The sequence below is a fragment of the Talaromyces stipitatus genome, genomic scaffold (assembly GCF_000003125.1).
Source record: "Talaromyces stipitatus ATCC 10500 scf_1105507295555 genomic scaffold, whole genome shotgun sequence".
Taxonomy (NCBI): Eukaryota; Fungi; Ascomycota; class Eurotiomycetes; order Eurotiales; family Trichocomaceae; genus Talaromyces; species Talaromyces stipitatus.
Window position 1 is genome coordinate 365230 of NW_002990116.1, and position 24480 is coordinate 389709.

Here is a 24480-nt window from a genome sequence, read left to right on the forward strand (position 1 = left end):
GTTCTTATCTTTTAGTGCATCTTTAGTGCTGCACTGAATGTCAGATCAATAGTCACAGAGTATGAAGGTATGGGGGTGCTCACAAGACATATTTTCTGGATATTGTACCATACACGACAGATTGCGGACTTTTGAGCAATCTCGTGGTCCTGAAGAGCCTTCATAGTGTCAAGCAGCTGTCCGTTAAACGAGCCATCTTTGCTTTCAATATTCCACTGCTCCAGAACTCGAATAATCTCGGAGAAAAGCCCGGGGAGGCGCAGTCAACCAGACAAATTCCACCATCTGACTGCTAGATAATACTCCTTGGCGCAACATCGAGATGGCAGAGAACCCAGTCGTAGTTATGAAAGGACATCCTGCCTTGACCTGGAAACAATCTACTGTTGAATCATGCTTCCATTTCTTCTTTGATATGAAAAACTAGATCCTGGTTCTCCTGCCAGGGCAATCCGCGACACAGCCACCGCTAAGACTCCCAGGGGAATTTCTTTTCAGACCATGCAGATAGTCAAGTATATTTGCAATTCTTTCGATCTGATCAGGTTCTAGTGAATCTTTTACCCTTCCTTCCATATAATCCAACATGATATAGCCACGGCCTATATTGTCTATGAAAAAGTGATGGACACGTGGGGCTCGAAGAATATCATAGTTTATCATGTCTTGAACCATTTTCTGGTTGATTGCTTCATTCTGGAGAGTGCAGGGCCAATTTTTATCCTACAAATCTTACATTTTCCCACCTTGGACACGACCTACTTGGATTAGATACTAGTTATAATCATGATGTAAGAATATAATTGGTTCTTACTAATATTGTATTTTATGGAGAGAGCTTTGATGAGGCATTCTAGCTACAACTGATCTATCAATGTATAAAGTTTCAGTATAGAAACGGCCGACGATGGTGGACTTTTCTATCTCTGGAAATAGGCTAGACTTTACCCATCGACGACGACAAAGAAGTAGTGATAGACACACGCTTATCTGATATACAGAGTGATTACTACATGCATGCATTACGAATCCGTGGCATATGAAAGCAGACGCCATTATTTCGCAGTAGAAACGGCCAATTTTAGGTATCAAGTCGTTAAGTCGATTACATGTACCTAGGTAGCATGGGACTAAGGATTAAACCTGATAGTATCAACTCCCTGCTTGTCTGCCTAAAAAGTAATAAACTCGAGAGAAGATTTATACTTCCCCAAAATCCCGTGTAAGAAGAAAGTTTCCAGTACTTGAGATATCAGATCAATAAAATAATCCACAAAATGATTGAGCAATTCTTTGATTTCTGCCGCCTCTATCCGCTACGAAGGCTTGCACGAAGTTGAAAAAGGGCCTTCTACGAGTTTCCGGTACGAGCTGGTCAATGGACAAAGGACTCTACAGCTGAAATGCAAAATGGCATCGCCTTGCTTCAGCGGTTGTGATCTATGAACTTGAGGAACTCGTGGCACAAATCCTTCAGGTAGAAGACATGTGCCTTGCTCACGAGAGACACGCAATCATTGTTCTGAGAGTGGGAGTGGTGGATGCTGTGGTAGGGAATGTCAATGTTACGAGAAGTCGTTGAAAGTGGCCATAAACACCGGTCGTCTATATTCGGACCGAAGATGAAAAAGAAAGTAGGGGTTTATGGACATTGTACGGTAGAACCGGCTACTGTATTCGATATAAGGGTCGCTATAAGCCTGCTCCGTGGTTTGAAAAGGCAAGCAAACCAAAATGGACGGCTTGATGGGGTTGTGCCATAATAGACAATTGCATTTTGACATTGAAAGAAAGAATGTCTCGCTATTACTATCTTGTCGTGGTTTGTTGCTGTCGGGAACTTATATGATTGTGTCGACCCGAATAAGAAAGGTTCCAGGGTTATCCAATGATTCATTATCACAAATGGATTGTCCAAGGTGTTCCTGAAACCGGAACTATACTGCAGGAAGCATTGGGTAAAAGAAAGATCATGAGTCCCTGCATGAAAGAGGAACAGCCAGGCAAGTGAACATAAAGTGAAGGCCGCTCATTCACTCATTCCATAAGCATCTTTGACTCCAGTCAGTTGGGTCAGCTCAAAGAAGTAGGTCGAATAGGCTGCAATCATGCATCCACAAAATACTTAGATGGGCCACGCCATACAAGAGATCTCAGTGCATTCCTCGGCCACAGTAAACTAGAGCATGCATCCCGAGACCAATGGATCACGCACTACATAACGTTACAGGACCCCAGCAAGGACTCGCTTCTTTACACGATAACTCTTTGTGACGGGTTGAGGCCCGAGACAACTTTACGGTAAGGGGGATGGATATATGTCACCCTAACCCTAATACCCACATGCAAATCATATGCATATCTCTTCCGAATAAGGCTAGGCTGCTTCTTCCATAAAAAGAATAGTGCATATTCTGACGCCAGTGGCTCATATAGTGCCTGAGGCAGTAAGGCCGCTGCGGGGACGGCAATGGAGCTGCCCCATTTATAAGCATCAACAGTCTACCTAGAACAACCATCCCAGTTCACTTCATATAGAGAGGTCGTTCCATATTAGAAGCCCCTCATGTATCTTGTCTTTTCGCTCCCTCATGGACAAACTTCCGGTAGAGATCCTAACCAAGATCATCGACTGTGAGTCCTGATTCCTAACCTCCCCACGTTACAGCCCACCCGTCGCATCGTCCAGACGAACTCCAAATCCACGTTGGCACCCCAGGCTGATCGAATTCCTCCAAATCAGATCTCAGTCCGCGTGAGCAGGTCAAACTGCAACTCGTTTCACGAAAGTTCTTTGAATTATCGCGAGACAACGTTCTCTGGAGACTACACTGCTATGAAAGCTCTGCGAAAGCGAATGGTGATGGGTCGACGCCGGCTCAATCCTCCGGCACCCAGCCGCTGTCGTCGCTAACACCCTTAAGTACTCTGGGAACTCATACACTGCGCACTTTGCTACAACCAAATTCGCAGATCAATTCCGGTGTAATTGACAGCGATGGCAACGCTACTGCTCCGTCCATTGGGCAAAGAAGCCGAGCTGCTGCCGAATGGGATCCTTCATATGAAACAGAAGACCTGGATTGGTATTCGGAATATATAGCTCGAAATGGGCCTATTTCTTTCAGTTGGATGCAACAGCCCATGACCGGCGGTACTAACGGTGCCATAAGGGATGCGAAGGGTGTGGGTCTGCTTAGGGATTGGAGCTTTGCGCGCGAAGATCGGGTTATCGCTCCTCTAGATGACGGCACCGTTTGCGTCTGGGATATGAATTATTCTCATTCGAGTTGTGCAAAGTCACAGAAAGGTAAAATTACCGGGATGAGCAGCCCGGGCATTCTGCTCACAGATATGTCCAAGCGAAATGATAAGACGGCTCCTCTGGAGTTTCTGAATGTGGGCGAGTGTGTTACTGTAGATTCGATGCGGAGACGAGCGTATATTGCCGTAGGCAATATCCTCAACGAGGTTGACCTAGAAACTCTACGAGTCGTCCATCAACAGCGATATGCTTGGTCGATATTTGCTTTATCGCAGGAAACAGATTATTCGGTTCCATTAACATTAGCTACGACATTGAGCCTCCAGATTTATGATGCTCGACTGTCTTCACCCGAAGAAGAGGCGGAAATCAGTCTTCGATGTGAAAGGATGCCCGCGCAATATATACCAAAATCTAATCTTTACAGCCACCCGGATTGTCAAGTCCTGCAGCTGCTTCCAAATGGGCAACTACCTCAGCGCATTCGGAGCCCCGACCCGCATCAGAAAGGTGCGGACTATGCCCCATTATTCCAGCCCGGGCCGTTGTCAATATTACATCCTCCAACTCCACATGTCAACACTATTCTTTTGGCAGGAAGGTTTCCCAGTATACTCTGTTACGACCGGCGGACCTTTCCAAAAATACAATCTGCTATTCACTCTGGTGGTCGGTTATGTGGGCTTGCATCAGTCCCAGCTCCAAGATTTCCTGTCTCCTCGAATTTCGATTGGCAGGTGAAGCACACAGTTGTGGCATGTGGTGAATATAATGGTCGAGGTTCTTTGGAGCTATATGATTTGAACTTTCATGGGTCTGATCCTCAAGATGAAAACAGCGAATCACATATGCAATCCGCCCGCTATCAAAACCGTCAGAGCGCAGCAAGTTCCAAGGTGTTATCTGTTGCGTCCCACGGCGCTCGTATTGTATTTTCGGATTCAAACGGCGATATTAAATGGGTAGAACGTGATGGACGAACCCCGGTTCGACGGCATTGGAATATCAACATAAGCAGACGGCAGTCCAAAATAGCTGCTCCGGGTAATAACATCGACGAGTCGGATCAAGTCCGAGGACTATTTTTCACTTCAGATACCAGTATGAGGAACGATGTGGTTCGCAAAATACTTCCTACGGACGCCAACTTAAATGGAGATGAACTTTTACTATGGACAGAAGATCGTATAGGACGTCTGCGCTTCTCGAACGATCCGGATGAGGATACTGACGACGAGATCCATGATCGAATGTCCCTTGATGGTGAATCTGTAGATTCTACTGAAAGGCAAGCTCGTCGACGCTCAAGGGAGGCCGCGGAACGCCGAGAACAAGAATATGCCCGTCACATACGTAGGGCACTTGAACGACAAGCGGATGAGGTGAGATGGATGGGTCGCTTGGGAATGGCATGATCAAGCCAGCAATACACATATACTGGCTATATATTGAAAGATCTGGGTACAATGCTTCTATATATTTTATGTAAATGTGCGCATTGAGCACCTCAAGAACTAATGGGACCACGATACACGATACCAATGCAAGAAACTTTTGTAATCCATTCTCCTCCAACAATCTCTAACCTAACGCAATCCATTCAAGTTGATAATGTAAGCCTCGGCTCATGTTGAGCATACGATCACGGCCCGAAGCGGAACACTTAATGCTGGACGATATTTTTGCCCCGCCGTGGCATCTAGACAACTATTGGTAATCACTTATTCATCTTTCTATAGTTACCGAGTACGAGATTATCAGAACGAGTCGCGTGATTATGCAATCTTTTCTATTTGACTTTCTGGTCTTTCATGAATACAAATTGATGACTCAGAACAAGGAAATATTCATCGCCGCTTCGATTTCGAGACTCATTAACCCCGCAGACGTTCGGAATAATCTTCTACAGTACATTGATTTCTGCAGAACCAATACTGGCCGGGTGAACTGTTCAATGCCAATTGTCCTTTAAATATACGTTCAATCGGAGATTTCACTATTCAATCTGCATTGAGGGACAAACCGCGGTATATTGACTCGTGCATCGAAGTACCGGATAGCAACGGTCGCGGCGCTATATTCTACATTCACCGGAGAAGCAACGTTCGGGGCACATTTACGGATTGGAAGACAACTTGCGAGACTGAAATATCGTACTTATCCATACAACCTATAAAATATACAATATGCCCTCTTCCACAGAGGACAATCTTTCATTCGATCCCGTGGAGGATGCGGTCGCTGCTTTTAGTGAGTCATACCGGGCATCGTCTACAAAGTCGCCTCAATTGCGCAATGAAAGTGGACAAATCAAGCTAACCATAAGGCCCTCGATCAAATAGAGAACGGACAGTTCGTGATCGTGCTAGACTCACAAGATCGCGAGAATGAGGGAGATTTAATTATAGCCGCAGATGCCATTACAGAGGCACAAATGGCATTCTTAGTACGATATTCGAGGTATATACAAATTTGATGTCTGGCTTAGAAAGACACACAAGGCTAACGAAATATTTCAGCGGCTACGTCTGCGCTCCAATTCTCCCCTCGCACGCCGACAAACTCCTCCTCCCACAAATGGTTATCAACAACGCCGACCCCCTCATCACAGCATACACTATATCCATTGACTCCAACGACCCTTCCGTAACAACCGGAATATCCGCACACGATCGTGCATTGACATGTCGACAACTAGCAGACCCAAACATTAAATCAGAGAACTTCCGACGACCGGGTCATATACTACCCCTCCGCGCCAGGGAAGGTGGCGTTCGGGAACGACGAGGTCATACGGAGGCTGCAATTGATCTGTGTCGGTTGGCCGGTCGGAGTCTGGCGGGCGTTATTGGTGAGCTAGTTGAGGAAGGTGACATCGTTGAAGGTGTGGCTGAGGTTAAGGGAAATAATGGCATGATGAGGAGGGATGCCTGTCTGAAATTTGGGAAGAGGTTTGGATTGAAGGTTACGACGATTGAGGATATGGTTGCGTATCTCGACAAGTTGGATCCGAATAGGAGGTTTGATTTTGTTAATGGGAAGGCTTGATTGAGATTGGGTTCTTTCTCGTCCTGACACGAAAAGCATAGATTACTTCTTCATATCGTGTATAATACTTACCATCTCCTTTTCCCCTTTCTTTTTGGATAGAGGTTAGAACGAGCACAGAAAAGAAAGAAACTCTATATTTGCACCAGACAATCTAAGCTCTATTATACATTTTCTCCATTCTAGGGTATCATTTTCGTTTTTCTTCGTCCTCCTCAAGGGACTTGGTAAATAAATGATCATACATGCAACTTTTGTAAATCCCACATGCAGGCCGCCCGATAGTTAGATGTTGCTTAAATGGTTAAAAAATAATCAAACGCCGATGCAATGCAAACCAAAAGCAATACAGCAGACAAACTCTCAACGCTTCAAATGGGAGTAGTCACGGAGGATACCCATCATATGGGTGTTTGTAGTCTTTCCAGTTCGTCGAGGTTTCTTCGTCTTCTTCTGCTCAACCTTGGGACGTGGCTTCACCACCTTGTTCTTATTCGTAGGTATCATGCCGGCTTTTTCCAATTCTTCGATAACTTGCTGATGGTCCGGTATTTTGGTCTTTTCCCATATTTGCCGAAACTCATCATCAAACTTATGCATAAGAGATGGATCGTTGGCCCAGACCATTTTCGGGTGATTATCTTTTTTATTTCGAGTGACGAGAAGTTTCCCGTCTCTTTCGAGTTTATCGATGATTTGTTCAACACCGGGCCAACCTTCTTTCAGATCCTTGACTAGTATTCCCGTCATTGTCGTCTGCGACTGGAGCTTTTGTAGTAGCTGCTCCTCCGAGCGGATATTGTGTGGAGGTCGGAAACTGAATGTGCCCTTTCCATCGGCTCCTGTTGGATCATAATTCACTTTGTCGTGGACTTGAAGAATGCTTCGTAGTGCATGAACGTAGCCTTGATCGTGCCGTCGATCTTGTAAAGACAAATACCCAACGATATCCTCGAAAGTGAGCGGTGCATTCTTCTCTTTCATTTTTTGAATCGCATAAAGAACATTAGTCATGATATCCTTGCCCGTACCGGTATCAGCAGGTTGCGAGTATACGACGTTTGCTGGCTCATGGCGGCGTGCTGGGCCTGGGGTGCCTGGGTTGGATGTAGGCTGTGAGGAAGTTGACGATACAGGCTGGCTGTTGCCGATGATGCGCTTCTGTTGTGGTAGGCGTCCCGCGGATGAGACGACGCTGGAATTGAAGTTATTGATTTGTTGCTGGAGATAAGACATGATGACCTCTTAAATGCTTGTGAACAGGTTAAAAGAGTGATAGTCCAGTGATTAGTACTTCTCCAAGGTTGGAAAGGAGAGAAATGAACGAATGGTGTTGGATGCCTGAAACCTGTCTCATTTACCAGGACACTTAAGAATGGAAATAGTCTTGCGATACGAATAAGGAGCAATAGATGGTGAATCCCAAGTAGAGTCTGAGTCGGAGATGACCTTTTGAGTCGCCTACATCATAAGGCAATGACATCACGTGACTATGTGTCGACCTGAAGCTAGGCTAAGCTCTGTAACTGAAAGTAGTTTCTCGAACTCAACCACACGGCATATCGCTCTGTCGACAGCCGGCCACCTTACTTTCATTCCATTTTATTTTTCTTATTTTTCTTTTCAATTATTACACCATCCGCGCCCTTGTCAATACGAGTTATGTATTGATGCTCATCGCGCGCTGTGTGCTAAACAACAAACATTGCACATACGCGCCCGTTCGTGTCAGTCACCGTCGCTCACTTTACCTTTCGATTGAGATCTTAAGTCTCATATCTCATAAAGTGCCTACGATACTGGGATCGCAATTACTGCCCCTTTGTTAGAAGCCTGTTGAGGCTACTGGAAACTCAACATGGCTTCAGCTACCATAGAGATTCCGTTTCTCGCGTCCCACTACGGCATCGCCGAAGATACACTGACGACACTTGCACAAGCTCCGACAGTTGATCTCGTGAACCAGTTGTTACAGAGTATAACGGTCAAGGCTCGAGAATTCGATGACCTGAAATCAGATAAGCTTCGACTTGAAGTTGAACTGGAGAATGCCGTCCGTGCCAGCGAGTCGAAGATCAAAGTCTTGAAGAGTTCTGTTGAGAAAGGGTTGAACGAAACATCAACGTTGCGCACTCGTCTACAGCAGTCCGGTTAGTAATATTTGCCGAATACATACCCGACTTGTCTAACTTGACCACAGAAAATGCCAAATCGAATCTCGAATCCGAAATCGCAACACTCAAGTCGTTCAGTACGTCGAATGAGTCCGAAGTCAACGGTCTGAAATCACGCATCTCATCTCTTGAGAGTTCGAACCGCGATACTTTGGCTCTCCTCGAGTCCAAGACTACCGCCTACGATAAGTTGTCCGAGGAGCTTACGGCTACTCATCAGAAGACCGTTGAACTTAGACGACAACTCTCTACTGCAGAGCAAAACCTTCAAGCAGCAAACTCCGCGTCCACTAGTGCCCGCTTCCGAGAGCAAAGTCTGGAACAGGAACTCGAGTTGACCAAGAAAAATAACGAATACTTTGAAACCGAGCTCAAAGCGAAGTCCGCTGAGTACCTTAAATTCCGCAAGGAGAAAAATGCCAGAGTCGCTGAACTTCAACGAGAAATCGAAGAAGCTAGCTCAACCATTGATCAACTCCGGCGCAGCGAAAATACATTGAAGAGCCGTCTAGATGACGTTGAGCACAAATATGAGGAGTCAATTGCTGCTATGCAGTCACTTAGGGAGGAGGCTACGTCGACTTCTGAGTCACTTCGTATTGAACTTGAAAGCGCGAACCGTTTGGCTGAGCTACAAGGCAATGCAGCGGCAACCGCTAAACAGCGTGTGCAAGAGTGCCAGATTGCTCTGGAGAAGGCACGTGATGATGCGGCAGAGGAGATCTCGAGGCTCCGGGCTGAGATTGAGACTGAACATTCAGACAAGGAGGCTGCTGAACGCAAGGTTGCCGAGCTGGAAGCCAAATTGAGCCAAGTGGAAATGCAAGCACCATTTAGCCCTGGTCCTATGAATGGTGGACCATCTACACCAATTCGCGCATCGACACCTGTGGGCACATTCTCTCCACGTACATCCAGGGGCCGCGGTGGACTGACTTTGACACAATTATACACCGAGTATGATCGAGTAAGAAGCCAGCTTGTAGCTGAGCAACGTAACAATGCGGAGCTCAAAGCTACTCTTGACGAAATGGTGCAGGATCTAGAATCCAGCAAGCCCGAAATTGACGAACTGCGTGCAGATCACGCCAGACTTGAGAATGCGGTTGTCGAAATGTCAGAGGTCCTCGAGACCTCCGGGAAGGAGCGGGATGAAGCGACACGTGAGGCAAGGAAATGGCGCGGCCAAGTGGAGGGCCTTTCAAAAGAAACTGAAATCCTTCGACAGCAACTACGGGATCTCAGCGCACAGGTCAAGGTCCTGGTGCTCGAAGTCGCCCTTTCAAGAGAGGACCAAGAATACGATCGGGAGGAATTGGTAAAGCTCGCTCGCAATGAGATTGAAGAATCCATGGCTTCTCTCAATGCCACAGGCCGCTTCATCACGCAGAATCTCACTACTTTCAAGGACCTTTCGGAGCTACAGGAGCAGAATGTCACACTTCGCCGAATGCTCCGGGAATTGGGCGACAGAATGGAGAGCCAAGAAGCCCGTGAAAGAGAATCATCTTACCAACAAGATCAGGAGGAGCTCAAAGAACTGCGCATTCGAGTTCAGACTTATCGTGATGAGATCATGAATCTTACTGCGCAAACTAAGAGCTACGTCAAGGAACGGGATACATTCCGTAGTATGCTCATGCGCAGAGGTCAAGCTGCGGGTGACAACGCTATTTTCTCTCAGTCGGTTCCTCTTGGTTCAGCACCTCCCACAATGCCAGAGCAAGCTGCTGATGGCACCGATTATGCAGACTTACTTCGGAAAGTGCAAGCTCATTTCGATACCTTCCGTCAAGAAACAGCAACTGATCATTCTGCACTCAAACAACAAGTGAATGACCTTTCTCGGAAGAACAGTGAACTCATGAGTGAGATTAGTCGATTGACTAGTCAACTTGGTGCAGCAGCCCAAAGAACTGAGTTACTGCAAAATAACTTTGATCTGCTCAAGAATGAAAACGTAGAGATTCAGAAACGATATTCGAGCTTGCTGGAAAATGTTAACCGTCAAGATATCAAGACACAGCAAGCTGCCGAGGATCTAGTCGCTGCTAAAGGAATGATCGATAGTCTGCAACGTGAAAATGCCAACCTCAAGGCAGAGAAGGATTTGTGGAAGAGCATCGAAAAGCGGCTAATCGACGACAACGAATCGCTCAGGAACGAACGCGGCCGATTGGAGTCCCTGAATACTAACCTGCAGAATATACTCAACGAACGTGAACATACCGATGCTGAAAGCCGTCGTCGCCTCCAACACAGTGTCGAATCCCTCGAGACCGAACTGCAGTCCACAAAACGGAAGTTGAATGATGAGGTTGAAGATGCTAAACGCGCAGCTTTACGTCGTGAATATGAACATGAACAGTCTCAAAAGCGAATCGATGATCTAGTTACAAGTCTCAGTTCTGTTCGTGAAGAATTGATTGGTGTTAAGACGACACGCGACCATCTCCAAACGAGAGTTGATGAACTCACCGTTGAGCTCAAGACCGCTGAAGAAAAACTCCAAGTCCTGCATTCTAAGCCTAGTGCTGCTCCAACTACAACACTACCAACGACAGACACGGAGCAAGCGCCTACCAGCGGTCTCACACGGGAACAAGAGTTAGCAATCGAAGTATCAGAGCTGAAGCGAGATCTTGAACTAGCTAGAACGGATCTGGAGCACGCAAAGGAGCAAGTAGAGGATTACAAGGCAATCAGTCAAGCAACAGAAGAGCGCCTACAATCGGTTACCGAGACGCAGGAAGAATATCGTCAAGAAACCGAGCAACTTTTGGAAGGAAAGAACGGGAGGATTGTGGAACTTGAGAAACGCGTTGAAGAAATTTCTTCTGAGCTTATTACCACCAACAACGAACTGTCCAAGTTGCGCGATGAACAGAGCGAAATTTCACGACGTGTTGAAGAACAGAAAACCATCTACGAATCTGAAATCTCACGGCTCAAGGATGAAGCTGAACGACAGCTTGAAAATGCAAGGACTTATGAACAGAGTGTACAGGCACAAGCTGAAATCGCTCAACATGCGCAGCAAAACTACGAGAGCGAGCTTGTTAAGCATGCTGAAGCCGCCAAACAGTTGCAAACTGTCCGGTCCGAAGCAAATCAACTGCGCCTTGAAATAGTCGACGTCAAAACTCAGGCTGAGAATGCCAAGAAAGATTTGGTGCAGAAGGAGGAGAGCTGGAGTGAACAAAAGGACCGTTTTGAGAGGGAAATCTCCGATCTGCAGAAACGTCGGGAGGAAGTACTACACCAGAATACTCTTCTACACAATCAACTCGAGAACATTACGAAACAGATTACGGCTTTGCAAAGAGATCGTGCAAACATTACTGCGGAAGAGGAGGAAGGTCAGGGCACAGGCTCGAGTCTTGAGTCTCTTCAAGAGGTCATTAAATATCTTCGAAGAGAAAAGGAGATTGTTGACGTTCAATATCACTTGTCTACTCAAGAGAGCAAGCGTCTGCGTCAACAGTTGGACTACGCGCAATCTCAGTTAGACGACACACGACTCAAACTGGAACAGCAACGCCGTGCTACTGCTGACAGTGATCACCAAAGTCTCAGCCATAACAAACTTGTTGAGACCTTGAATGAACTCAACGTCTTCCGTGAGAGCAGTGTTACATTGCGCAACCAAGCCAGACAGGCGGAAGCAGCCCTCGCAGAGAAATCGACTCGAGTGGATGAGCTCGTCCAACGAATCGAACCTCTTCAAAACAAAATCCGAGAATTAGAGAATCTTGTCGAAACTAAAGATGAAGAGATGAAACTCATTCATGCTGACCGTGATCGTTGGCAACAACGCACCGAGAACATCTTACAGAAGTACGATCGCGTCGATCCCACAGAAATGGAGAACCTTAAAGAGAAGCTCTCAACTTTGGAGAAGGAGCGTGATGAGGCTATTGAAGCACGTGACACATTGCAAAAACAAGTGGACGGCTTCCCGGAGCAACTCGCAAAGACTGCAGAGGAAAGTAAAGCTGAACTGCGCAGCAAGCTTACCGAACAATTTGTAAAGCGTTCCAAGGAACTCAGTGGTCGCATCAACGCAAAGCAATCTGAATTGAATGCAGTTCAACAAGAGAAGGAAGTCATTCAGCAGGAACTCACGAAAGCGCGGGAAGAGCTCAACCAGCTTAAATCAACGCCAGTTGAGCAACAAACTACAGCAATGGAAGTTGAGCCCGCCTCTGTCACTCCTGCCGTGCCCCAGCCTGCACCTTCAACTTCTCCAGGCAATGAGGAAAAGATTAAGGCTCTTGAAGAAAAGGTTGCTCGTCTGGAAGCTGCTTTGGCTGAGAAAGAAGCCCAGTTTGACACGAAGCTTAAGGAACGGTCCGACAAGATGAAAGAAGCATACAACACTAAAGTTGCGGAGCTTCGCAGAAACCACCAGCAAGAACTGGAGGCTCTTAAATCGCAGCAGCGGCAAGCGCCTCAAGAAGCCGGTCAAACTACAGAAGTCACAATACCCGGTACTCCTGCAAAGGCTGAAACTGGCGAATTGCCTGAGCTTACCGACGCTCAAGCCAAAGATCTTGTCGCTAAGAATGAGACAATCAAGGATATTATTAAGCGCAACATTCAACAACAGGTTAACAAAGTGAAAGCGCAATTGCAACAGGAAGCTCGGAACCAGGCTGCGGCGGTTGCCCCAAGTCTCGAAGCTACAGCCGAGCTTGAGAGTAAACTTGCAGAGGAGCGAGAGCGTCTCAAGAAAGTGTCAGATGAGACTATCGAAGAGAAAGTCAAATCAGCTGTTGAGTTAAACGACAAGAAGATTGCCGTTAAAATCAGTATGCTCGAGTCGCGTGCTAAGACAGCTATGGCGAAACTCCAGGTTGTGCAGAAGGCTGCCTCTGAGACCCCAGAGAAGCCCGTCCGGGAAGTGTGGGAGGTTGCCAAAGATGCAAAGGCACCTCCAGCTGCTCCGACAACCCCAGCGAAACCATCCACTCCTGCACCGGTAGCACAGGCTCAGACACCTGTCTCTACACCCTCAGTTGTCACTAATAAGGTTGCGCCCATTCCCGCTCCCACTCCCGCTGCTACAGCTGCTACCCCAGCTGCAGTTCCTGTTGCTACCCCGGCAGCCGCAGAGGTCCTAGCTCAACCCCAACAGCAGCAACAAGCAGCGAGCCCCTTTGCAGCAATCAAAGAGGGCCAACAAGGTCCTCAAACTCAAGCGACTCAGCCACAGAATGTTGCAAATCCATTCGCAGTAATAAAGCAGGATAGACAGAACCAGGCGACTCAACCAAACCAACAGGCTTCTATACCTCCAAAACCCCCAGCTGGAGGTGTTGGTAACCATGTCGGGCCTGGTCCGGCTACATTGAGAGCTCTCCAGTCTGGGCTTCCAGTTGCACGAGGACGAGGTGGCGGACGCGGAGGTAGTCAAAATGTTGGTGGAGCCCAACCCACAGATCAGTCACAGCAAGGTCAAGTCCAAAGCCAGCGCGGTACTGGTATGACACGAGGACGAGGGCGTGGCCGTGGTGGTCAACATGGCCAGACCAATGCACCTCAGAATGCCGACCAGTCGCAAGAAATTTCTGGTGGTAACAGAGGTGGTCTGAATGCTGGAGCACGTCAATTCATCCCTCAGGGCAACAAGCGACCACGTGAAGATGGTAGCGAGACAACTGCTGGCGACGCCGGTGGCGCAGGAAAGAGAATCAGAGGCGGGGGGGGACATAACCGGGGATCATGAACGGAAAGACACAAGCATATCAACAAAACAAAGAATCTCCTTTGTTATAAAATTATATATTGCGACTTGATGTTTTGTATTAATGAGCAATATTTTTTCTTTTACACATAGGGTATGTGGGCGTTGTTCGGGGTTGCACTTCATTTTCGCATGGATCTAGTATCGAGGAGATTTGCCTGGGGAAGGGAGAAAGGATGTATACATTGTATAAGGTTGCCTTGTGGTTTTGAGCAAGCATACCTACTGGATTGTACAACTACTCAATGTGGAGCGAAAAAAATAACTAGATACCTTGACAATTGTCACAACCATTCCAACGATTTGTAGCTTCTATGGGGTATATCAAAATGAGACAAAATCATAACACGTAAGACTGATCGGTTGGATGATCAATTATCACCTTCGTTTACTGCCCCCACTAGTAGATAAACTAATCATCTTCGCAAGCCCTTCACGCTCCTTATGCAATACCAATAATCTCGCATCCTCGATTCGTTTCGCATTCGGCCGATGTCCACCATGCTCCTCTGCAGCTGGACCGACGAACCGTCGCCTTTTTCTCTGTCCAATGCTACCTGTCCCAGCAGCCCAGATAACCATCCAATCCTCCACGACAGTCCCCTCTGAGATTTCACATTGAGAACAAATCTTGCTATGCGAGCCAATGGTCGCGTGGCGGTTTATAGTTGCTAATGAATCGACCACGGCGGCGGAACGGATGTATGCTCCTGTACGGATTGTGGTTTGGGGTCCTATGACCACTGAGGATGATATTCGCGTTAATATTCCATCTGATGTTGAAGTGGGCGCGCTCGTTGACTCCTTGATATCGCCGATTATAGTCTTTTCGCCAATGATGCAGCCATCCCCGATTTGTACGGGTCCTTCGAAAGCCTGGATTCTCACGCGAGGGTGGATGACGGTGCCCGACCCGATTGTTATGGGGTACGTGCCATGGAAAGCCGTGGTTTCGGAGACGGTAGTTGTCGAGTGTACAGAGACAGGGGCACGGGGTGGAGGAGCTGGACCTGATGCTGAGGATGAGGAGACGCGTTGTCGTTGGGTGGAAGTGGATGCTGATGGGGGTGGTTTTAGGTATGTTGATGAACTTGTCGATGCCATTGTTCTGTTCGGCAAAGGATTATATAGCAGTTAGTTGAAATGATACTGTTAAGCATCGAGCATCGAAAAGAAGCATCCGTGATGTTTTAGTTGAGGTCGATGAGAGAAGCTTAACATATCGCGGAGATCTTCCAGTGGGCCAATCGGAATCCGTCATCTGCGGAGAAACAGACCCACTCCGTGTCCTTGGGGCTTCACCATTCAACAATCTTGTCAACTCAGCACTCGTGTGTGTGTGTGTGTGTGTGTGTGTGTGTGTTTTTATTTAACGGCCGTGTACTCAGCACTCGTACATATGGATCTTGTAAAGAATATGACCATAAGGTCACGTGACTAGTGATCCGAGGCTAATTATAGTCTCACCCCCTGGGTTGTATGTAACGCATCGAATCATCTCCTTATCAATACTTACAAGCAGCTGGTCATTGATCACTATTACTGGACGATATTAATCCTCTGAATCTATACGGTCCATTCAGCGATTTCTTTACAGATCTCAGCGTGTGATTTGATAGAACTTCCCAAATTCGGTCAGAATGGGGAATATTGGAAGGCCCAGCACAGGATGCAATAGATGCAAGCGGCTCAAAGTCAAGGTGAATACCGGCTGGAGTATATGTATTTCCATCGATGATAATGGTACTGACATTGATATTCTCAGTGTGACGAAGAAAAGCCAGAATGTCTTCGTTGCAAAAATGCAAGTCAGAAATGTACAGGCTATCCGGATATCTTCGACATACGGCTCAGACACGAGACAGGCGTTGGTAAGAGGCGGTCAACGCGAATCAGAAAAGCAGCTCATCCCGATCCCGTTGTGCCAACAGCCAAACCTTCCAAGCGTGCAAAATCACCGTCAACGAAAGACGATGAGTCTTTTCTTTCAGCGACCATTCTCCTCTTCAAAATAGCTCTCGGGAAACCGTATGATACGAACCTGTCTTCAGATAATTATCTAGACAGTTGCATATCGATCATAAATGGTTCAGCCGACAACTCAGGTCTCAAACACGCCATGTCCGCTACTTGTAACCGATTCTATTCGTTTGTTTCTCAAAGCAAGGAGATGGAGGTTGCTTCAGAGACGAACTTTGCAGCCGCTGTTTCACTGGCGCGAGCAGCGTTGGATGATCCGGAGGAGAGCAAGTCTGATGCTACGCTATTAACGGTTATGTTGTTGTCAATGTTTGAGGTGAGCTTTTATTTCCTTTGATTTGGAGTAGATGAGTCAGTTATACTGATTAATTGAAGAATCTTAGTAGCGTCAAAGCTTATAGGTCACCGCTGAAGACCCATTTCATTGGTCTTGCGCAGTTGCTTCAACACCGAGGACCGGACTTGCTGCATAGTGGTATTTCTCTATTTTGTCTTCATCAGTTCTACTATAGACTTGTATGCCCTCCCTTTGGCGATGATTAGAAGTAAAAATACTGATTAGGTATATCTAGGCAGCAGTAGTCCTCGGCGGTGACTTGGAGGCAATGAGAGAACTTCTTGAGATTTCGAAATCTATCCGTCCACCCTGTGATATGCATCCTACCAACACCCTAGCTTCATTCACAACGGGACTCGCTTATCTGCGCTTGCGACTAGAAGCTATCAATCTCTGCTCCGGGTTTGACGTGCAGAAAATCACACTGTTGATGTCACTAGCCTTGCAACTTGAGGGGGACCTCTCACGATGGGTAAACGACGTCCCCGCGAGCTGTCAACCCAGAAAGAAGGTTCTAGACATCTTTCTATACTATCCGGACTGGGAGGACAAGTACCCCTCGCTGGCTGTAGCGCAGGATTGGAACCATTACCGGTACATGAGGATTATGACCAATATCGTTATATCACGATGCGCGGCGCTGTTGCGTCTGTATTCGAAAGTCGCTGCGGCAGATCAGGCTTGTGAGCAGATGGTGGATGAAGTCCTTGCGTCGGTGAACTTTTATATTGGCCCGCTGAAGAAGTACGAGAATGATGAGGATGAGGATGATGACGATGATTATCATCCCCATAGAATGAGTCAAGATCGAGTCGTTGATAAAAAGTATGCCCTTGGTGCACTAGGTGCCATGCTATTGTTGCCCAAATTGCGGTGGATTCTGCAGGCGGAACCATCGTTAAGGCCGAAACAAAGGGCATGTTTAGAGTCGCGGGTTAAGACGATGTTAAAATTCTACCGAGCTCACGGGGTAGAAAATGTTGATATGCAGGACCAATAGATCTTCCCTCCTATTGTGCCGCTCGCTGGTTATGTATAGTGGGTATCATAACATGCATCTAAACCTATATGACACATATCTAATTATAAATCACTCATCAAACCGACTAACCTCCCTCTCCTCCAAATCCCCCGGCTGATCTCCAGGTTTTATCCCAAAAGCCTTCCTCCATTCCCACACACCCCTATCAACTTCCTCTTTCGTCATCCCGTCTCTAACTAAACAAAACGTAACACCCAGCTCCGTCTGCACATTTCTGTTGCGCGCCTCATCGTCAAAGAATAACATTTGATCGTACGGTATGTTGCTTGATTGATGTAGGCGCGTGAAATGCTGCGTTTTGTTGCTCGGGAAGATCTGAATGTAGTCGAAATAGTCGAGAGCGCGTACGGTGCGGCGTCGCGTGTCCCGTGCGGCGGGGTTGTCGGTGAATGTTGGTATTACGTGCAGGGCTTTAAGCATGTCGCGCGCAAGATCGGGGGCGTGTGTTCTTGAGGCTATTCCGAGTGGGATGTTATGCGATTTCGCCGAGTGAAGGATCGAGGAGACGGCGGGGTAGAAAGCGAATGATTCTCCCCATCTGTTCATGTTAGAGAGATAGGGTTGTTGACAGATGGAGAGTGTACTGACTTATCGACACATCGTGAATTGTTATCTTTGGGTTTCACAGGGGCGCTGACATGCGTATCTACCCAAAATGGCCATAGGGTGTAGTCGAGATCGAAGACGATGAGTTTTGGTAGCGGGAGTTTGTCGTTAAAGGTGGAGGGCGCATTCGAGGGTTCTTCAGGGGGGAAGGAGTGATATGATTTTTGACGGCGGAGCATGTTTGCACTGTATATTTAAATGCTATGTGATCAGAGTATGTACCTGCAAACAACATGTACTATTTTTCTTTTTGCACAAGTGAGTATGTACAGGGTGAATCAAGCTGGTCCGATTTGATATCAGCGAGCCTTATCGCTCCAGGCTAAACTTTAGGAGGCTTAGGTACGCCCCACAGTTCTTTTTTCCTCGATTCTGGCCAATCACATTCCGCACTGGAAGCCGGGAAAGGTGGTTTCTATCATAGATACGGACACGGAATCAAGGCGGTAGAACTGCCAACAACTTAATGTACCGTAACCAATATAACGACAGAAGCAAGGAGAGCACGTAGTCAATGCTCGGCACATTACTTACGACATCACCGGGATCCCTCTTCTAGATCAAACAGGGCACGACAGAACTATTGTTAGTACAAGTACTCCGTACGACTAGCTGCGACAGTCTGGATAATTAGACCCCGAAACCTACTGCAGACTCTAAAGCAGCAGTAGCGGCCGCTGAATATTCCCAGGTTCAGGCTTAGCTGACAACAGTTCCCGGTTCGTCAGTGGGGAAGTGAGAAAATCTTGAAGCTGGTGGCCATCCCCAACGTCATGTAGCTGGACGAGAATAAGGATAATATATCCATATGTCCGGGTATTCGTATATTGCACTGATCCTCGCTTTAGGTCCCGAAACGAGGCTAACTCACTCATACGTAGTCCCATGTAGGGTTGTACCTCCAGCTCGATACTATCACACATTGCACACGTGAGTAGAACGGCTATACCTGATGACCGGCAAGCATCAGCTAAGAGGCTCTACGTCGACCCTCAGCATCGAACGCCATGAACTGGGCAATTTCTGTTTCATACGTCTGTGTTAGGCACTCGGTAGACTGTAGGAAGAGGGAGGCGTCAGACCCATTCGGTACCCGATCTGGCCCACTCTTTTCCCCCATTTTCCACTCTGCAAATTTGCCATGGCCACTTGTCCAGATTGATATACGTAGTCGGCCCAAATTAGATCTCAAGGGGAGCCGTAGTATGTGCGGAGGGACCCATGGAAAAGACGCATGTTATTCGTTTGTGTAAACGCAGGTCAGGGTTCGAAGGAAGAAGGGGTCGGCAGATGGTTGAAAACAAGATCTCAGACAATCAAAACAAGGCGACGGTGGATCCGTGTTTGGAGCTCAAGGGGCCATCTAGACCAGTCACACAAAGCGAGCAAAAAAAGATAGAAGTAATCATCGAAGTATAGTCACGGAGCAAGCAGTATGAAGAGTAGGATGTCTGTTGAGATGGGAGAAGAAAGCCGCCAAGAATCCAGTTGACTCCGAAAAGAGCAAGTGGTGTCCTGACTTTTCAGGCTGCCATCCCGCCTTCCAGATTCAATTAATTCCCGCTGTCCGGCGATTCCCACCTTCCCGCTCCATCTCCAACTCTCCCTCCATGCAGAGTCATGTCAATATTCCCCAGCATCCCCTGATCGATCATCTCGCTCTCATTATTGTATCATCTCCACAATGTCTCCCTCGACCTTCTAGTTGCGAGATCGGCCATAATCTCGCCCTACCAACCGGGCGTTGTGGCCAGTGCAAACGAACTGCTTTTCGCTCATCCTCCACTGTTTAGTCTCTGCACTTTACAACTTTCAACAACAACAACGTGCTATGCACATAATAGTTTCAACTCTCATACAACCATAATCACCACCTTCATCCTGCCTGTATTCTACAACTTCGGCGATATTGCCGCTTCACAACGCAATGGAGGTGTCGGGCTCGCGACCTCGGGTGCGAGACGCGTCACCGATCCTAGGTTTATCCGATAATATGTCTCGACCAGCATCGTCCAAGTCCGCTCGCATACGAGACGTAGAAATGCATCGAGAGGTCACAACCACTGTTGAGCCCTCACCCAGTATCGGCCAGTTTTCGTTCGCCCCGGCTACCCGCACCACCGTTGTCACCACCACCACAACGACCACCACCAACTTTCCCCCGCTCATCCTGAATCCTCCACGCTCAGCTCGCGAACTGAATCCCAAGTTATACCCTCTTGCTGCATATCCCACTCCGGCCGCTCTACGAAAATTCCAGTTTGAACTCGATGGCCAGTCGGTGATCTTCAATGAACCAGAAGATACCGATGCCGCTATAAACGAGGTTCGTGTGATCTCTTGCTTTCCCTTGTAAACATCTCTTGCTAACTAACGACTTCCCGCAGTTAAACGAACAGCATGCCGCTTTGAGGTCGTCCAAGGGTGTACTCACATCGGTCGCAGGCTATGACGGTCCCAATCAGAATACCTCTGTTCCCTATCCCTCGAATACAGCAGTAACCAGACGTCGAGCTGTCTCGCCATTCAAATATCCCGACACATCAGGCAGACGTACACGCTCTTTAATGGTTCCTTCAGATTCACGTGGCACCCCGTCGCAGCAGAGAAAGAGTCGCCTGGGTGGCATTGCCTCCGCCACGAATTCGTCAGTGGCCGGCCTGGCCACCCCTGAAACCGAAACAACTCGTTTCCGTCTTGATCAACATGTTGCTTTGAGAAAGCGTCTGCATACTGAGAAAGCAGGACAGTTGGTAACCTCTGCTACATCCTATCAAGGCGACGTTGATGTTTCCCAGACCTCATCTCCCAGCCAGTCATTCGCTTCAAAACCCCGTGTTAAACGTCAGAACTTGGTAGAGGCAACACCAGCACTTGAGCATCAGCCGGGCTCTATGACGCTTGTCTCCTCGGACTATCATGACCAAGATCCCCAGTCTGGTACAGAAGACGACGGGTCTGCTGAAACCCTGGCCGCAGGTAATGAAGGCACGCAAGAGTCGCAGCCATGTCAACAAACAGTTCCAACTAGTCTGTCTAGTCATGATTCAGTGCTTGGCCAGGACATGTGCCTTCCCAGCCCAAGTCTATCTCCAGTGACCGCCATGAATACTCACAACCCGGATTACTTCCTCGAGTTTCCTGATGACCAAGGAACAGATACCGACTCCAGCTTGGACAATCACATACCTGTTCTATCCAACTCCCTTCGGCAAAAGACGATGCACGACGCGTCGACTAGTCAACGTTCCATGAACGCGAACGCTATCCAGTCACGACCGACGTCTTTGATGGATATCCCAGCCACGCTAGAATTCTTCGAAGCCATACCAGACGAGATGAAGACTTACATGATGTATCAACTATTGAAACGTTGCCCCAAACCCACTTTGCAATTTGTGGCCGATACTGTCAACCCTGCATTGAAGTGCGATTTCTTGGCTCTTTTACCCGCAGAGTTGACCCTCAACATCGTGAAATACTTCGACTACCAGACTATGTGCCGGGCATCTCAGGTTTCAAAGAAATGGCGACACATCCTCAACTCCGATGAACGAGCCTGGAAAGAGTTGTTTGAGAGGGATGGCTTTCAGCTCCCACCTGGAGAGCTTCAGCAAGCCATTAGAGAAGGGTGGGGCTGGCAGTTCCCTAACGGATCGGAGGACTGGGAAAGGGATCTATCTTTAAGCCTCAAGAACGATTCCGACTTGAGTCAAACATCGCACGCTCTTTCGTCGAGTTTCATGTCTAACGCACTTTCTCTGGATTCTGTTTCCCCTCGTCGTTCAAAAAGGAAGGCCACCAATAAAACTCCGACTCGAAAGATTGCTAGACGGAAATTGCTGTCATCTCGCAGGGCTGAATCCCCCGTCTCGGATTCTTTAGACTGGGTAAACGAGGTATCAGTCCTTGAGGGGCCCGCTGCCGCTGCCAATGCTGCAGCCATTGCTATCCCCTATCCTGATGTTGGCCTGAGCTCACTCCGTAGTTTGCATCTTTATAAGTCGCTATATCGCCGCCACTTGGCCATCCGACAAGGCTGGATGCGTCCCGACTTGAAGCCAAAGCATCTGGCTTTCCGTGCTCATGATCGCCATGTCGTCACATGTCTTCAATTTGACTCGGAAAAGATCCTCACTGGCAGCGATGACACCAAGATCCATGTTTACAACACCAAAACTGGGGCATTGAGATCTGTTCTCGAAGGCCATGAAGGTGGTGTTTGGGCTCTGGAGTACCACGAGAATACACTTGTTTCCGGATCTACGGATAGATCGGTGCGTGTGTGGGATATTGAGAAGGCCAAGTGCACTCAGGTATTCCATGGCCACACATCCACTGTACGGTGTCTGCAGATCTTGCTTCCCGCTGAAGTCGGAAAGAATCCAGATGGATCTTCAATTATGATGCCTAAGGAGCCTCTTATCATTACGGGATCGCGCGATTCGAATCTGCGGGTTTGGAAGTTGCCGAAGCCTACCGACCCATACTATCTTGATGCTAGTTCACATGCTGAGGACACGGACTGTCCCTATTTCTTACGAACTCTATCGGGCCATCAATATTCAGTACGAGCCATCGCGGCACATGGCGATACTTTAGTTTCTGGAAGCTATGACTGCACTGTTCGAGTATGGAAAATTTCTAATGGTGAATGTATGCATAGACTACAAGGCCACACGCTCAAAGTCTACAGTGTCGTTCTGGACGTGGAGAGGAACCGTTGTATTAGCGGCTCTATGGATAACATGGTTAAAGTTTGGTCGTTGGATACTGGCGCCTTGCTCTACAATCTTGAAGGTCACACTTCACTTGTGGGCCTCTTAGATCTCAAGGGTGACCGTTTGGTTTCTGGCGCGGCTGATTCAACCTTGCGAATTTGGGACCCAGAGAACGGCCAGTGCAAGAACAATTTGACTGCTCACACCGGAGCCATCACCTGCTTCCAGCATGACGGCGAAAAGATCATATCTGGATCTGACAGAACACTCAAGATGTGGAATGTACGATCGGGCGAGTGCGTCAAGGACCTCCTTCGAGACCTTAGTGGCGTATGGCAAGTGCGGTTCAATGATCGCACTTGTGTAGCAGCTGTTCAGCGAGACGGCATGACTTATATTGAGGTATGTTTTCATTCTCGTAAAGATTACGCTATTTTCGGTTACTAACGATTCAAAGGTTCTCGATTTTGGTGCTTTTCGAGATGGTCTCCCTGAATACCGACTTGGTAAACGCATACTAGTGGACCGCTTTGGTTTTCCCGTTGACAACGACGACGATGAGGACGATTTTGACGGGACAGAATAAGTGGTACGACACCAAGTATCTCTTGTATACGAGCCGAATCCGTCGAGCAGTCGATGATTCGGCAGGATCTCAACATACCAATGATACCCCTTTCATGACACAAACTTCTTTTAATCTTGCGGGTTTGCATTATTGCATAGCGTGGGCGGTATTACTCTCTTTCATATTTCCATATGGCATCTTTTATTGGCAGGTGTTCGGATTGGTTCGGGCTTGAGCAAAGTTACGACATGCGACGTTTTCCGATATCCTCGAGGTCTGTCGAGCATTTTCTGCTGATTACAGGCATCATTTATTTTATTTTGTCTATGGGCATAGCAAGAGGACTGGAGTCTTTCATCTTACATTTACGATATGTTTATGTGTATTCATTCATTTTTCCTGTATTTCCCATGCTTTTCTCTTTTTCTTCAGCATTTTCAGCTGTGTATTTGCAATCGACGGGGGGGTGCGACTCAATTATATCAAGTGTATTGATGTATGCAATTTACAAAAGCATGAACAAACATGTCATCTTGAACCCACAGTATCTGAATGTGATTACTTTAGACTGTCGTAAAAGTTGCCTGATTACATTCAAGGAGACACTCCCTGAGTTATAACCAGCTCAGATATAATTACACCAATGATCTAAGCATCTATGCAATTTACATGCGACCTAGTCACCTGTAACCTCAGGCAGATCTTTTTATCTGGACACCATGATTCTGGAGCCACAAATTGTTTGGGTGCTACGATTTTCGGCCTTAGGAGAAAAGGATGGTACATGAAGGTATAGAGATGTCGTCCATTTCCACAAATGATGGGTTAGACTTCAAGGTCAGTTCCATCGAATTTGATGGCTCCAGCTGTGTCAAGCATTTATTTTTATTTCTGTTCATAGTACCCAATTGTCCTTGACCTCATACAACAGACAGGTTTGTTGCTGAAAAAATAAGAACACAGGGTATTTCTAGTAATTGCCTTGGCTTTTTT

At 47.4% G+C, this 24480-nt stretch overlaps 7 protein-coding genes across 7 annotated transcripts, besides 2 other annotated features; 4 read left to right on the forward strand and 3 right to left on the reverse strand.

The window, feature by feature from the left end:
* Positions 1-3144: 3144 nt before the first annotated feature.
* Positions 3145-6313, forward strand: TSTA_112420 (uncharacterized protein; the record flags this gene model as incomplete). Its single annotated transcript, XM_002481355.1, has 3 exons — positions 3145-4528; positions 4554-4647; positions 5785-6313. 3 exons carry the CDS (start codon positions 3145-3147, stop codon positions 6311-6313), a joined length of 2007 nt encoding a protein of 668 aa, XP_002481400.1.
* TSTA_112430 (transcription initiation factor TFIIE, beta subunit, putative) lies at positions 5785-7747 on the reverse strand. The gene is made up of 2 exons (XM_002481356.1): positions 7448-7747; positions 5785-7426 (listed from the first exon to the last, which is right to left on the reverse strand). Exons 1-2 carry the CDS (start codon positions 7547-7549, stop codon positions 6677-6679), a joined length of 852 nt encoding a protein of 283 aa, XP_002481401.1. The 5' UTR covers positions 7550-7747; the 3' UTR covers positions 5785-6676.
* A 424-nt stretch (positions 7748-8171) lies between these two features.
* Positions 8172-14215, forward strand: TSTA_112440 (filament-forming protein (Tpr/p270), putative; the record flags this gene model as incomplete). Its single annotated transcript, XM_002481357.1, has 2 exons — positions 8172-8463; positions 8514-14215. 2 exons carry the CDS (start codon positions 8172-8174, stop codon positions 14213-14215), a joined length of 5994 nt encoding a protein of 1997 aa, XP_002481402.1.
* Positions 14216-14316: 101 nt separating this feature from the next.
* TSTA_112450 (transferase hexapeptide domain protein) lies at positions 14317-15417 on the reverse strand (the record flags this gene model as incomplete). The annotated part of the gene is made up of 2 exons (XM_002481358.1): positions 14616-15417; positions 14317-14353 (listed from the first exon to the last, which is right to left on the reverse strand). The coding sequence occupies exons 1-2, from the start codon at positions 15335-15337 to the stop codon at positions 14317-14319; spliced, it is 759 nt and encodes a 252-aa protein (XP_002481403.1). The 5' UTR covers positions 15338-15417.
* Positions 15418-15564: 147 nt separating this feature from the next.
* Positions 15565-15596: a microsatellite.
* A 652-nt stretch (positions 15597-16248) lies between these two features.
* Positions 16249-17659, forward strand: TSTA_112460 (uncharacterized protein). The gene is made up of 3 exons (XM_002481359.1): positions 16249-16529; positions 16589-16729; positions 16786-17659. The coding sequence occupies exons 1-3, from the start codon at positions 16353-16355 to the stop codon at positions 17548-17550; spliced, it is 1083 nt and encodes a 360-aa protein (XP_002481404.1). The 5' UTR covers positions 16249-16352; the 3' UTR covers positions 17551-17659.
* TSTA_112470 (magnesium dependent phosphatase, putative) lies at positions 17641-18761 on the reverse strand (the record flags this gene model as incomplete). The annotated part of the gene is made up of 3 exons (XM_002481360.1): positions 18733-18761; positions 18181-18650; positions 17641-18130 (listed from the first exon to the last, which is right to left on the reverse strand). The coding sequence occupies exons 2-3, from the start codon at positions 18375-18377 to the stop codon at positions 17641-17643; spliced, it is 687 nt and encodes a 228-aa protein (XP_002481405.1). The 5' UTR covers positions 18378-18650; positions 18733-18761.
* Positions 18762-20125: 1364 nt separating this feature from the next.
* Positions 20126-24022, forward strand: TSTA_112480 (cell division control protein Cdc4, putative; the record flags this gene model as incomplete). Its single annotated transcript, XM_002481361.1, has 3 exons — positions 20126-20524; positions 20586-23321; positions 23377-24022. 3 exons carry the CDS (start codon positions 20126-20128, stop codon positions 23503-23505), a joined length of 3264 nt encoding a protein of 1087 aa, XP_002481406.1. The 3' UTR covers positions 23506-24022.
* Positions 20314-20351: a microsatellite.
* Positions 24023-24480: the final 458 nt, after the last annotated feature.

Excerpts from the sequence above, each read along its gene's own strand:
- TSTA_112430 (XM_002481356.1), bottom strand. The coding sequence starts at position 7,549 with ATGTCTTATCTCCAGCAACAAATCAATAACTTCAATTCCAGCGTCGTC.
- TSTA_112460 (XM_002481359.1), top strand. The coding sequence starts at position 16,353 with ATGTCCGCTACTTGTAACCGATTCTATTCGTTTGTTTCTCAAAGCAAG. Across the intron at positions 16,530-16,588 it reads TGTTGTTGTCAATGTTTGAG|AATCTTAGTAGCGTCAAAGC; the intron begins GTGAGCTTTTAT and ends GATTAATTGAAG. Across the intron at positions 16,730-16,785 it reads ATCAGTTCTACTATAGACTT|GCAGCAGTAGTCCTCGGCGG; the intron begins GTATGCCCTCCC and ends AGGTATATCTAG.